The sequence below is a fragment of the Dysidea avara genome, chromosome 1 (assembly GCF_963678975.1).
Source record: "Dysidea avara chromosome 1, odDysAvar1.4, whole genome shotgun sequence".
Classification (NCBI taxonomy): Eukaryota; Metazoa; Porifera; class Demospongiae; order Dictyoceratida; family Dysideidae; genus Dysidea; species Dysidea avara.
In genome coordinates, this window is record NC_089272.1 from 55,714,938 (window position 1) to 55,729,140 (window position 14,203).

Here is a 14,203-nt window from a genome sequence, read left to right on the forward strand (position 1 = left end):
ATACTGCACACAACAGTATTAATATATATTGTATGTACATGCACATGTATTGCTATAGGTATATACTTACATTGCTATAGGTATATACTATAGGTATATACTTACATAACTAATGTACCAGCGTCATCTACACACAGGAGCAGCTGAGTATGCTCACATGCCACAGAACATTTACTTGAATTAGCTACATAAGTATGTTAAATAGCTGTGCATGCATTTACAGCCACTTAGAGCACTGTGTTAGTATAGTGCAATTCATTGCATCACAATAAATTGAAGGTAGCATACATGGCTGCAGATGTAGGAATATAAGAACTCGCATTTAATTGCTGTGAACTAAACGCATGCTATAACCTAAGGGTGTGCTGTGACCTAAGCACGAAGTAATGTTGAAATGGTTTCAAGCATTTATAATCTACAGATATGGATTAGATTTACCATATAACGGGAATGTTTCGCGGAAGAAAACATTCGCGAATGATCTACCATTTCCTCATTCACGAGAAAACATTCGCAATTTATTGCATAAAGTAAGTTAATAATTGGGTGAGCGCCTACAACGGATTAATAATGGTTAGGGAGCACTCAACTATATAGCTCAACTCTGACATATTGCATACTACATGTACCAGTAGCTATGCATGATCAGCATTCACAATGAGCACAGACGATAGGCATGCCTCGCCTGGGGAGTGGCACTAAAACCAAGGCTAAGACATGCTATTTCGGCACAGTGAATCGCTGGGCTGCAATTACATTTGCCCCTTTTCTCTTGCATGAGAGTAGCACTGATTTTCTCACTGTCACTGAAGTTTGCATGAATTGCATCTCTGTTCGAATTTGAGTCACATGGTCTTGCATGTCATGCGTCTCACTGGCTATCATGACCGTCTCACGTATATAGCAGTTTAGCAAGTAAGCTTGGAAGTAAGTTTTGCAGTTTGGGGTTCTCCTTGCTTCGCTCCTCCATCATGTGCATCTGTGGTTCTCAATCACACTCTAAGCACGTTGGTGTGCCCCCGGAAATAGATCTTGCCATTGCAGAGGGGCATCTACCAGTTCACTAATATTCCCTGGGCTTCTGTAGGTTCTTTTAGGTGTCTTTTCTGTAGGTAAATTCTTTTTTCTCCTTTTTATGTTTTCTTCTACTTTGTTTCCATAGAGACATGCGGGTGGAAGGGAGTGCCATTATGGCTGGAGATTAAAAAAAGATTAGCAAGTAAGCAAGGCGAATAGCTAGCCGTTTATAATTATGCACTCATTATTAATATGAATGCTGCATCAATTGATCCACGAAATAAAGTTTTTTTACTTGTAGGAAAATTTTACAAGAAAATATTTGCAAATTATCTAAAATCGTGAAATCGTGAATGTTTTCTTTCGCGAATCATTCCCATTATACAGTATTATGCATAATGCATAGCTGCAGTACATTGTTTGTTTACGTATATGTTTATATATATATATAAGGTTTGCAATTTCTTTTGTTACTTTTATTATTATTATATACATACACATTTAATTTAGTTAAGTTACAGGGTAATGTAGAATCCATGACTGTTAACATGCCATGTGGCCTGCACATCCACCATCTTTATACGTTATGTCATACACACCAAAATACACGCATGCGCACTATATCCTAAATACACAAGCTATTAAAAGATGGCCTAACTATTACATTATCAGTTTTTATACTACTACTACTGTATGTTGCCAGGTCACCAGTTGGATTGGTAATGTCTGAAAGCCACAAGAAGTGTGTATAATCCATGTCTGAGTTGTGCAGCTTCATGTGTAGAAGTGTCTTTTCTATATCTGTGGCAAACGCAAAGGTAGGTATTCGGAATCTAAGCAGAATGGAGCAAAGGTCATTCAAAAATGGAGGACCCACAAGTAGACAATCATTGAAGCTTGCCAATACCTTCTCTTGTTGGCAACTACCATCAAATACTATCTGTATAGATGTGGTTATCGAGACTTTTTGATGGGGTGATGAGTGAGGTAATGGGCATGTTTTGGTTGGTGATCAATAACAGTCTCTCTATGAAGCCTCTGATCCAAAATAATGTCATTGTATAGATGTAAGAGAGTTGGAGATTCCATCAGTCTTGAGACTAGGTTCCGTGTACGTCTTTCACACACAGTAAAGTTTGATGGAAGGTAAAGATGATCTGATTTTTCCACGGAAATCTGGCAGTGTATGTACCATCTTAAACTTGGCTGTTTGGATTCGCGTAGAAAGTCTTTTCCCTGTGTGGTGTGTTGAACTATACCAGTTTCTTGTAAGGACGAAAATTGTTTGGGACAATATCTGAAAATTGGTTTCATTGGTAATGGGGTGAGCTAATTTCAATCCTTGTAGATGTTGAAGTGTATTGACAAAAGCACACACAGAGTTTAGAAGTGGTGTGGCAATGAATGGGACAATAAGTACAGATATCGGTATTCTTTCCCCTGACAGAGTTTCAGTGTACACACAGGCTGCCGAAAGACACTGGGTTGATGTACATTCTGCACCAAATGGTGCAACTGCTACATGCTCGCTATTGGTTGGTTTCAAGTTAAGCTGATTGGCTACCTCTTCTGTAATGAAGGAGCATTGTGAACCATCATCAATAAAATGTTACCCTAGATTCATTAGCCTTCAGCACTAATGGCAGTTATGGCTGTTTTCAGTAGACTGATAGTATTGCTGGTAGGTGGGTACTTGATGGAGTTTGAACTAAGATATTGGAGCCATTGTCATGCTAGCTTGTACTGGTGTGTTGGTCTGTGCCAATGTGTCTTTCACTTGGTTGTCTCTCTTATCACCTAGCTTAGGACCTTCACTAATAGGCTTCCTTAAGCTATAGCTAGTGTGGTGTTTGTGTTTACAGTTAATTTGTTCCTACATTGAAACTTGGAATTGCAGAATGACACGTTGTGATTACCCACACAATTAAAACACAAATTTCCTCTCTTACCTATTTCTAACCTCTTTCAAACATCAGTGACTACCGTAGAGTCTGGTTGTTAAGCGCATCCGCCTAATAAAGCTCAGCGACAAAATGTTTCAATTAACATATACTTGTTAAGCGCATACGCTTAATAACCAATGCATGCGCTTTAATTCGCGTTGGTCATGGATTCGTTTCACATGGATTGTGTTATACGTGGTCACCATGTTTATAAAAATATCTGGACTCCTTTTATAGGTGAAGTACTTCATGTGGAACAGGAAGCACACAATGATGAAGATTGCTTTGCTGTAGCTATAATAAAGACAGGCAAAATTGTAGGACATGTTCCTCGTGAAATATCATGCCTCGTTTGGTACTTCATTGAGCATGATGGAACTGTATCCTCCGAAGTTACTGGACATAGAAGATGGGGAATTGGATTAGTTGTGCCATGTCGTTACACTTTTTGCGCGAAGAAGAAGCTAATTGGAAAACTGCGCAAAAAATTAGAGAAACGCTGGATTGTGCAAAGACCGATTGGAAAATAACTGTACAAGAAGCTGACTGCTTGATATGATCAAAAGTAAATTGAATCATGGATTTGTAATAGGCACCGGCCGATTATGCCAGCATAATTTAAAGCATAATAGGTAACCAAAAGCATCAAGCATAATGCCAGCATAATAGGGACGATGTTTGAAAATTTAATTAAAATGCGCAATACGCTCGCCTGAAAGAAAGCAAATATTCACTGCCAATAGTATTATTAGTGCATTTCATATTTAAAAACATGTAATATAACTTATTAAACCGTTTCTTTGTTGGTTATTCACACTTTGCAGAAATAAGATCGAGATAGCTACTCTAATAGAGCAGTCACTTACTCTAATACAGCAGTCAGGAAAGGCTGATATACTCTAATAAAACAGTCAGTTCTAGAGCATAATGTTGATTTTGAAAGCATAATTTTGAGCATAATAGGCTTAATTTTTGAGCAATGCTCAAAAGCATAATAGGTAAAATTTTGGGCATAATAGGCCGGTGCTTAATTTGTAAATCAATAATATTATGTACAATGCAATTATACAATCATGTATTTGTTAGACAGTAAATTAAACACCTGCCACCATCACATCACATTCAGATAGTAAAATATCCGTCAGGTGTGTCCCTCACTTCCAGTAAGTTAATAAAACCACCAGCAAATGGTGGAAAGCGCTCTTGATTAGTAATCAAATCAAATGGAACAGTCAATTTTGGAAGGGTCTGTGAATCATCGTCATCAGATTCTGAAGAGAGAACAATTGTGTAGTCATCAGAGCTGCAGGTATCACTGGAACGATCACTCTCACTGCCATCTTCTGATTCTGAGGATACAAATGGATCATCATCATCACTCTCAACTTCATAATCTTCCAAGTCTTTGATGTTTATTTCATTGTCTTCTGAGCCATCGATTGCGACAGAAACTCCACGTTTCTTGAACCCCCTGATCACCATGTCCTTATTGGCAGCAACCTTTTCCCAGGCTTCTCCAATCCATTTAGTCAGCAGGATTCTCCGCTCACTTGCAGTGAAGTTCCCATGCAAGTAATCACTAACATTTGCCTCCATGTGAGTGGTAGCAAGCTCATCAACTGCCTTCTTAAAAGGACCATTAAAAACTACATCCAAGGGTTGCACAAGACTGGTACAACCCGGGGGAACAAGGACAGCAATGGTATCACATTCATCTTTCAGCATGGTTAGCACCGATGGAGTTTTCTGGGCTTTGTGATGATCAAGCAACAGCATCATTTTGCCATTGACATTACGTTTTCAATGATTATGTATCCAGTGCTTCATGCAGGGTTCATCACACCAAGCTTTTGCTTGAAACTTAACACCAACGCGTCGATCATATTTTAGCTGCTCTCTGAGTGAGATACGTTTTCCAGTTCCTCTAAAGATCACTAATGGTTTTACTCTAGGAATGCCATCAGCAAACAAGGTAAGCTGGACTGTGCACTGACGCTTATCCAGGCCAGAACTCCCACCTTGGACCCACACAGTTTTCACACCTTTATCATCATATGTAGGCCCATCTGTAAAAGTGAATGGCAGAGGTGTCTGATCAACATTAGCAACGTTGCTGGTGTTAAACTGACCCAGCTTGCCTATCTGTGGTCCCACTGCTGCTTCCTGGCGAATCTTTCGATGAAAGTTTTGAATCAACTGCTTCTTTGTTGCTGGAACATTCTGTGCTTTATTAGTTGGACGCCGTAAGCTGATGTTATAACGTCGCTTGAATCCAGCAAACCATGCATTGGAAAACTTGAACTGAGAGCCCGCTTCTGTTGCTTGTAGTAGCTGTTTCGCTCTCGTTTTAAACCACCACCCTTTCACTTTCACTCCCTTTTGCCGGTGGCTTCGATACTCACGATACAACTTGTCTTCCATTGCTGGGTATGGCGGTGTTCAATCAAACTGAACACGCTTGCGTCCCTTACTGCTAGCCTGTATCTTCCTTTCATCCTTTATCCAACGAAGCACAGTTTTCGAGTTCATATCAAAGTGTTTACATGTCTGATACAAATTCCGTCCATTATTCCAGTACCATTTTGTAACATTTAACTTCTCTTCTCTGCTGTAGCTTTTCCGCGTGTTTGTACACGTGTGCCTAACAGACATGATAAGTCACAAGAAACAAGCATGCACTTAACAAATAATATGCGCTTAACAGGTACATGCGCTTAACAACCAGACTCTACGGTATATCACATACACTGAAGGAGTGGTCACCCTTACAGTACACACACAATTGCATCTTCTTACCTTTATGAGGAGGAGGGATGCTATGTGTTCTCTTGATCCCAGCATAAAATAAAGCCGTGGAATGTGAACCTTTAGGTGTGCTGGACAGTACATCACTGGTATAAAATCCTGTCTCCATTATTCCAATTTCCTTGAGAATTGCTGCTTGTAAATCGTCAATAAACCAATCCAGGTTACTGTGTTCCTGAGCCAAGTTCTTACTGAAAGTTTGGCTAAGATACCCTTTTCTGTTACACCTTATCAGTCAGTAAGTCAAGTCACTAAGTCCAAGTCCTTGAATTAGGTTAGGTAATCCTAAGGCTGCAGCACATGTTGCTGTCAGACCTTCAGTGCTGGTCACTGTAAAGCACTAATAATAAATACTTTAGGTTTAAGGAAGAAAATCCATCCCTCCTGGAGGAAGACTGAGTGTGGCCCCAACTTTACATTGGGTGACCTGCAGTTTGAATCCTGGGGTTGGAGGGATTTTTTCCTTACTTTGGCCCCTTTTCTGTTGCGCCTTATCAGTCAGTAAGTCAAGTCACTAGGTCTAAGTCCTTGAAATTAGGTTAGGTAATCCTAAGGCTGCAGCACATGTTGCTGTCAGACCTTCAGTGCTGGTCACTGTAAAGCACTAATAATAATAATAATAATAATAATTGGTACCAGGAGGGCTCCATAAGACTCCTTTGACACCCCAAGTGATGAAAGTCCTCTAATGTGTGCCTCAATGGAATCATAAAACAGTCTTAGACTGGAGAGCTCATTGGTCGGGGCTGGAAGTTCTAATAAGGCCTGCATATGTGACCCGGTCTGCAAAAGAGGAGTCTTATAGTGTTTTCAATTGCATGTAATTGGCAACCTGCATGCGACTTGTGAGTGTGGTATCATCCTGAAATTTAGTCCCCTTATGCCCCTAATGTAGCACAATGGCTTGGTGTAATATGAAGGTGATAGGTTCAAAACATGAGGAGTTATGATTAGTCAAACTTGACAATTTGGCAAGGCTATAAGACCCTTTTTCACAGACCGTGGTACATAATTATATAATTATGTACCTTCTGGAGCTTGTTAGACTGACCAAACTGAGCCATCTCCACATTAACTAAGCAATGGGAACCAAGCATTAAACATCAGTGCTATCCATGTAACAATTTAATTTTTCTATGAAATTTGCAACATTGCACCAGGATGTCATCATAAGCCTCGTGTATGCATCTATGTTTAGGTGTCATGTTTACCAATTTTTTAAAGAGTAAACCTGCAACATTATTTCATTGATTAAACCAAGATGCCGCACACTACATAGATGTATTATTACCAGGAAAAACAATAATGTGCCATTTTCATGAATGTGTTTTACAATCCAAATTATAAGTCTGTTTGACTTTCTGTACCAATATAAATAGCCATAATTTTAAACAGTTATTATGCAGATAGTCTATCCTGAGCCTATTACTACCTGTACTACTTTGTGATTTATTTCACGTACATGCAACTAACAAAATTATATTATGCTTTTATACATTTTACAGCTCCACTATTAGCACATGATGTGTTCATGAAGTATCGTATTGACATAAAAAATATAGTACAATTAGAAATGTTCATGGATCATTTTATATCAAGGAAGATCATATTAGCTAAACAGAAGGAATCAGTTACAATGGACTCTCTACTTAGTACTATTGAATCTGAACTTGAAAGTGGTATTGATGGGACCCTTAATGCCATGTTAGATGTTATGAAGAGCTATGGCACCGTAGGACCACGTACTTTAGCTGAGAAAATTGAACAAGAATTACCCCAACTGGAAGAAGAAAAGTCTATAGCAGAAGCTGCAACTGTGGAATTTAATATAAACGATAGAGTAGAAGATATGTTCCTCCAACTCGTCCATGCTATTGGCGGCTTTTTGAAATCAAGCAATTGTGAGTTTACACTCTTACGTGGTGCATGTATAAAGGCAGATAAGTTTGCTGCAAAAATAAATAATATACCTAATAACCTCCTTGAGAAGATAAATGCAACCAAAAATTTGGATGAGCTATTGGAAGTGCTAATAGTATCTCCCTACTGCAACTGGATAAACGTGCGTGTGTTTGAGAAAATGGTAGCTTTTTCCAACCAACGAGAAGCAAAAAAACTCATTGACAATTACAAGACCATAATATTTTCCAAAAAGCTTATGGATGTCCTGCAAAACTTTACAGGGGTAGAAGTTACTGGTGAGTACTACACAAAAGTACGGGAGAGGTGGAACAAAAACATAGAAGATATCACCCTTGAAGATGTTGCAAAACACTGGTCAAAATTGCAAAGCATTTTTGATGTTGATGACCTTGAACTGCTACTAGAGAATGTGATCAAGGGCTCCATTGAAATTGTTTGGTTAATTCCAGTTGAATTAGCATCTCATGCCAGACTATCAGCTTTCAAAAACTGGTGTGACCTAGAAGATGTTTCATACCTCAGTATTGGTGATCATGTGATCAAAAATGATCAGTTAGAGTTTACTGAGGAGCACATATCCATTACTACAGGTATATTAACTTGACTAGTTAACTAAATGTTTAGTTTTGTTTTGTAGCAACCCCCCAACAAGTGATAGATCACTTTACTGATTTTCTACTGATCAGTTTAAATCATGAGTTACTACTACCTCTGATGCAGTCCCATGGTCTACTAACTGATCATGATATTGAGCTGATCAATAGTGGTCCTACTGGTTATCACAAGAACCAAATAATACTGGGATATGTTAAACTGATGGATGATCCCAGTTTGGAAATTTTGAGAAAACTACTACAAGAGAGTCACCCACATATAAAGATTCCACTGGATGATGGTAAGTCCATAGATCCTTTACACAAGGATCTATGGTGAGTCTGTAGCTATATTGAATACTTAACATATATATACATATAGTAGCTACATAATGTAATATCATACATTTTATAACATACCTGAATATACAATTATTATGGTATGCATCTTGTCCACAACTAGTACTAGTCAAAATTCAGCATTTTCAACATTATAATGAACTATAGGAATATGGTGCACAAAATTTGGTTGCTTGTACCATTACTTTTGAGTTTGCATGTGCTGTGCATGTGTGAGATGATGATGATGGAAAAACATGTAAACAGTTTTCAATAATGCATAATGTGCTAATCCAGTTTTGTGTATCCACAATCCCATATACAGGTATATAGTTTTTTCATGTATTTCATTGTTGTATATAGCACTAAATGCTATGAAGATTCTATCTAGCAGACGGTCTTTGTCATCTGATACTACTGAACCAAGTGTTTGTGCTGATGTCCCTCAAAATGTAAGTACTGTTGATGCACCAAAGAAGTCTAGAAAAAGACGATTATCATCAGAGCCAAATACTATCAAATATTTCAAATGCTCAACTGTTAGTGAAGAGTTTCATAAACTTGTTGATGAACTGTTGAAACATTGTGATCCTAAGATAATAATAGAACATTGTAGTAATCTAATGGCTAGTGATGTCTGTGACATTTCACTATTTCCTGCTGAGTTTATAAAAAGTCTACAAAGGTACAATCATACTCCATTACTGCTAAAAGTGTTGAGCTCATTTTGGACCTGGAGTGACCACTCCATACTCAGAACACTACTGGAGTTTGATGATGAAGCATTAAAACTGCTGGATGAGTATAAGTCTGATCAGTTAGACTCATTACAGCAACTTTCCTCCTACCCTTTACCACCTCCAGCATCTTGTATGACACCTTGTGATGGTAGTACTCACACTGTATTGGCTGTAAAGTGTGCTCAACAATATCATCAGTGTCTTCTTAAATACGTGTTTAATGTGCGTTCATTGTTTGTTAACAAGTGTGACATCACCCCACACTGCCTACAGCTATTAGCAACAAAGAATGGTTCAACTGTTTTATGTTGGTTGATTCCTAAAAGTGTTGTAACACTGATTGGTTCTAAAGTGTTAGAGAACAGATGTGCCTTTTATCATGAAGGGATCCTAGAGGTGTTTATCTTGCCTCGGACTTTAATCACAACTGGAACTGTAAGTTTTAGCAAAAACCGCTTTATGTATATGCTGACTTATAAAAGTAGCTCTTATAATTACTCCATAATTACATGATACATAAGTGTGGATCAATACTAGGTCTCCTTCAGTTTATAAGAAGCTATGTAGCTATATGTAAATAATCAATTAATGTGCACAAATTATTTTACACTACATTAAACTTAGAGATTTGCTAATCTAATAAAGTGCTAGTGTAAAATCATGCTTAATAATGAAGGATACCATATACACACCAATTTTTGAGGTATTTAATTTGTGTGGACCGAGTGGTTTTATTTTTGAGGATCACTCCTTTTTCACTAAGGTTACCTATTAGAAAGCATAGAGCTAACTCTGATAACAGTTATTATTTTTGAGGATGAAAATTTTGTGACAGCCAAGAAACCGTAAAAAATACATACCTCAAACATTTGTACATATCTGTATATGTTAAATATAGCAGTGTGTAGTTTGCAATGTAATTTCCATTGTTTTATAGAACAACATGGACAAAGTTACTACAAAGTTTGTTACTTATCCTGAGGTTAGTGATTTATTACCTACATAATGATATTTTAATGAACATTTCAGGAGATCCCAATGTTTGTGGAAGATCTGTTATGTGAAAGGGAAGAAAATGAAGCAATTATACTACAGGACAGTGATCCAAACAACCAACATATTCAGGTAATAGTCCTACACTAGATTGTGCTCTAACATGGTACCATGTGGACTTCCTGAATGGATGGTAGTCTAACCTTTGTTGTAAAAAGGTCAATATTCTTTACGGAACAGTCTGTTGCTCTAATAGAACAGTCTATAGATACCAAAATGACATTGCCAAGTGACTTCAGAATGATACCAAATTTCTAGATTTCCTATACCCTCACAACTCTAATGTGCTTTCTACAGTACCATCACCATTGGTTAATAGTAGGGACATAAGGTTTGTACTTCCCACTAAAAACGTTAATTAGATATCAGTCTTAAGGATGACCCCATAATTGATTTTTTCCTCCTATTTTCTTTCCAGTAGAGTTGTGCTATTTTACTATCTGGATACCCTGAACAAAATGTTTCCGGATATCCTGGGGATAGTGACATCATCACTTGCTATATAAAAACACTGTATATTTGTAAGTATCAAGGAAAGTTTGCCATAAAATTATTAGAAACTATACTTATGGTTTCAGATTATAAATTATTATCCAGATAATATGGATAATACAGATATCTGTTTCAGCTCTCTACTTTCTAGTGATTCTTTTTTTCCTTTTCCTTTTGTCATAAATGATATGCTAAGTTGCTGTTCCTCAGTGTCCACTTCCAATAACACCTGCCTATCTTTCCAAACAAATGCTCATTTTATTGGCACATCTCTAACTACTCTACTAATTCACACAGAGTTACATTTGTTGTAATCAACTACCTCACCACCCACAATATGTTGTATACATTACCATTATTGAACTTCATTACAATAATAGGTACCTGAACATGATAATGTGTTGGAGCAGATCTCACAACTACAGTCTACTGTCAAGGAGAAGGATAAGGTAACATGGAGATTGTATAGTAACCTTGTAATGATGTAATATTATAATAGACAATTGAACAACTAAAGGCAAATATTACTCAACTCCTTGAAGAAAGAATGACCACAGAAACATTATTGGATAAGAGAATCAAAGAATTGGATAAGTCAAAACGTGACTTAAAATTAGTTGCTGTTACATATCAAGAAGAGAAATCTAACCTGGTATGTATGTATATATGTGTAAAATGTGACCAATTTTTTCATCATTTTTAAACGAAGTGGCAATGTTTATGGGCCTGTATTGTAGGATTTTTTTTGCTATATTTACAGCATTTCTAAGTGCACATGTGCAAGCATCTTGTGACTTAGTTTGTTACATTTGCTATTTAAAAAACACTTAGAAAAAATTGTGACACAAAAAGTTATAAGAAACAAAGTGATGTGACCGAGGCTCGAACTCACACATCCAGGTTTGGAGTACCCACGCTCTACCACTGTACCACTGGTGCTTGCTGGCTTCTCCTCTTGCTTTTGTATTATTTAAATGTTATAATTATAAAATACTATATAGTCTAACCCATACCAGTGAAGAAGAAACCAAAGCTAAACCCGACCCTAACCCTAACGTTAACCTGACGTTTGCCTGTTAAACACGATGACTTTCACTGTCTGTATGAAGGTAAATTTTTGGGTGAGTTCGAGGCGAGCTTGGGTTGGCCCAGCTTCGCCGGGATGCTCGCTTTGCTTGCTCCAACCATATAGCTCGCCTCGAACTCACCCAAAAACTTACCTTCATACAACTAGTGTGTTTGATACTCAAGTTATACAACAAACAACCGGCTATTGCACCGTGTCCGACTAAGTCACAAGATGCTTGCACAAGTGCACTTAGGAATGCCATAAATATAGCAAAAAAATTCTACGTTACGGGCCCGTAAATATAGCCACTTCATTTTTTTAAATTTGTTGATCTTTGAGCACTATTAAATTTGCATTAGCTTTTTACCATGAATGGATAACCACACCAATACACTTCATAGTTACATCACAACCATGCCACTAATTTGCACTGGTTGCTTTTTACAAGTAGATTTCTATAATTGTCTGCCACTAGCACTATGGCATGCTGGAACACAAGGCTAGATACATTAACTGTCTTGAGTAACTTCAGAGATGTTTCCTATATGTATTTCATTCAGCACAGGTGGCCTTGAGAGCCCTATGTCAAAGCTAGAGACTGCATATCAAAGCTCAGCCTTTCTCTGCTGATATACCAATTGCCTCTCATACCACTTGTGTATGCTTGTGTTACAGATACAGTTATGAAAAAGTCTTTCAAAATTGTGATTATATCAGTAGCCAGCTAGCTGTGGACTACAGCTAGGGACCCGCCGATTATGCTGGCATAAAAGCCAGAAAGTGCCTGAAAGCATTGAGCATAATGCTAGCATAATAGGCAGAAAACTTGTGCAATGCTATAAATTCTTGCTTATCAAAATACATATCCGACAAAAAGATCGATATACTCTAATAGAACAGTCAGTAACTCTAATATAATTATCAGGTATCTGACTGTTCTATTAGAATATATCGATCTTTTCTGTGACATGCATTTTGACAAGCAAGGATTTACAGTCTGTGCTTCAACCACTTACTGCTTTTCCATAAGTGCAAAGTTATTAGAAAAACATGGGAACTGAGGTAAAAATATTGAGCATAATTTGAGCATAATAGGTAAATATTGAGCATTAATTTAAGCATAATAGGTAAATGTTTGAGCAGTGCAGCATAGCATAATAGGTAAAATAATGAGCATAATCAGCGGGTCCCTAACTACAGCCAGATAACATATGCTGCATTAATGGTAAAAATTTCCAATAGGGTATATGTACGTTGACTCCTCAAATTTCATGGCTTTATTATAGTATGATAAATACATGTGATCCATTTCTAAAATATAATTAATAATATTCACGACTTTTAGCAACCATGCAAGTGTACAACTTATGTAAGGACCGTGTTCAATAGACTAATAAAACAATAAACAATATTCCATAAAGCTACATGTATGTAAATTATTCATAGTCACAGTGATATAAGAGCAACAGCTACTGCTAAGAATATTATATAGACAGCTACACCAGATGCATCAGAGAATTGCATGCAGGAGACTATTTATTATATACCCCACATGTAGTACCTTAACACAAGCTGGTTTTTGTGGTTTTCTCTCAATTTCACAAGCTTTATAGTGAGTAATCCAGTCCACTGGGACTGGTATAAAATGTCTTCACTGGTGTGTGTACAGAAAATCAATGAGGATTAAATCTGGTGGATAAATTGCAATTTACTGAAACTTGCAGAGAACAAGGTAGCTAACATAAACTCACATATTAACAACCTGACTGCTCTATTAGAGTACCTCATTCTTTAAATCACTTTGTGCAAATGCAGTATCCTAATTATCACTAAGACAACAATGTTAACTACACCACTGTACTATTGTTGTGAATGTTTGGGGTAATATACGACTTTCACTCCTCACTTCAAAAGTAAGACAAGAGCAATGCTATCAGTGCTCAGGAGTGCATTAATGAGAAACGGAGGTAGTATATCAAAAATATAACCCTCCTAGGAGAGACTATGTTTTTGGATACCACCTACATTAATGCATTCTAGGAATTCTCAGAAATCATCAGATTTCTTTGAAGAAACTGTAATATCTCCTTTGCTTTAATATAGTGACACTTCACAGAATCAATTGTGGGTTTTAGTTTATGAAAGTGAGCCAGTGTGCTGTATGCTGTACTTAGAACATCACACAGTATGGTCATACCGTATATCACGGACCATGAAGAACTGAGCTTT

General features: G+C 37.3%; 1 protein-coding gene across 1 annotated transcript in view; it reads left to right on the plus strand.

Annotated features, from left to right (window-relative positions):
• The window catches only part of LOC136236479 (uncharacterized), a 53,446-nt gene that overhangs the window by 31,148 nt on the left and 8,095 nt on the right, over positions 1-14,203 (plus strand). Inside the window, exons 6-12 of the mRNA XM_066026637.1 lie at positions 7,271-8,278; positions 8,326-8,583; positions 8,984-9,795; positions 10,298-10,342; positions 10,390-10,485; positions 11,286-11,354; positions 11,405-11,557. Coding sequence (XP_065882709.1) covers positions 7,271-8,278; positions 8,326-8,583; positions 8,984-9,795; positions 10,298-10,342; positions 10,390-10,485; positions 11,286-11,354; positions 11,405-11,557 — 2,441 coding nt within the window. The remainder of the gene's footprint in view (positions 1-7,270; positions 8,279-8,325; positions 8,584-8,983; positions 9,796-10,297; positions 10,343-10,389; positions 10,486-11,285; positions 11,355-11,404; positions 11,558-14,203) is intronic.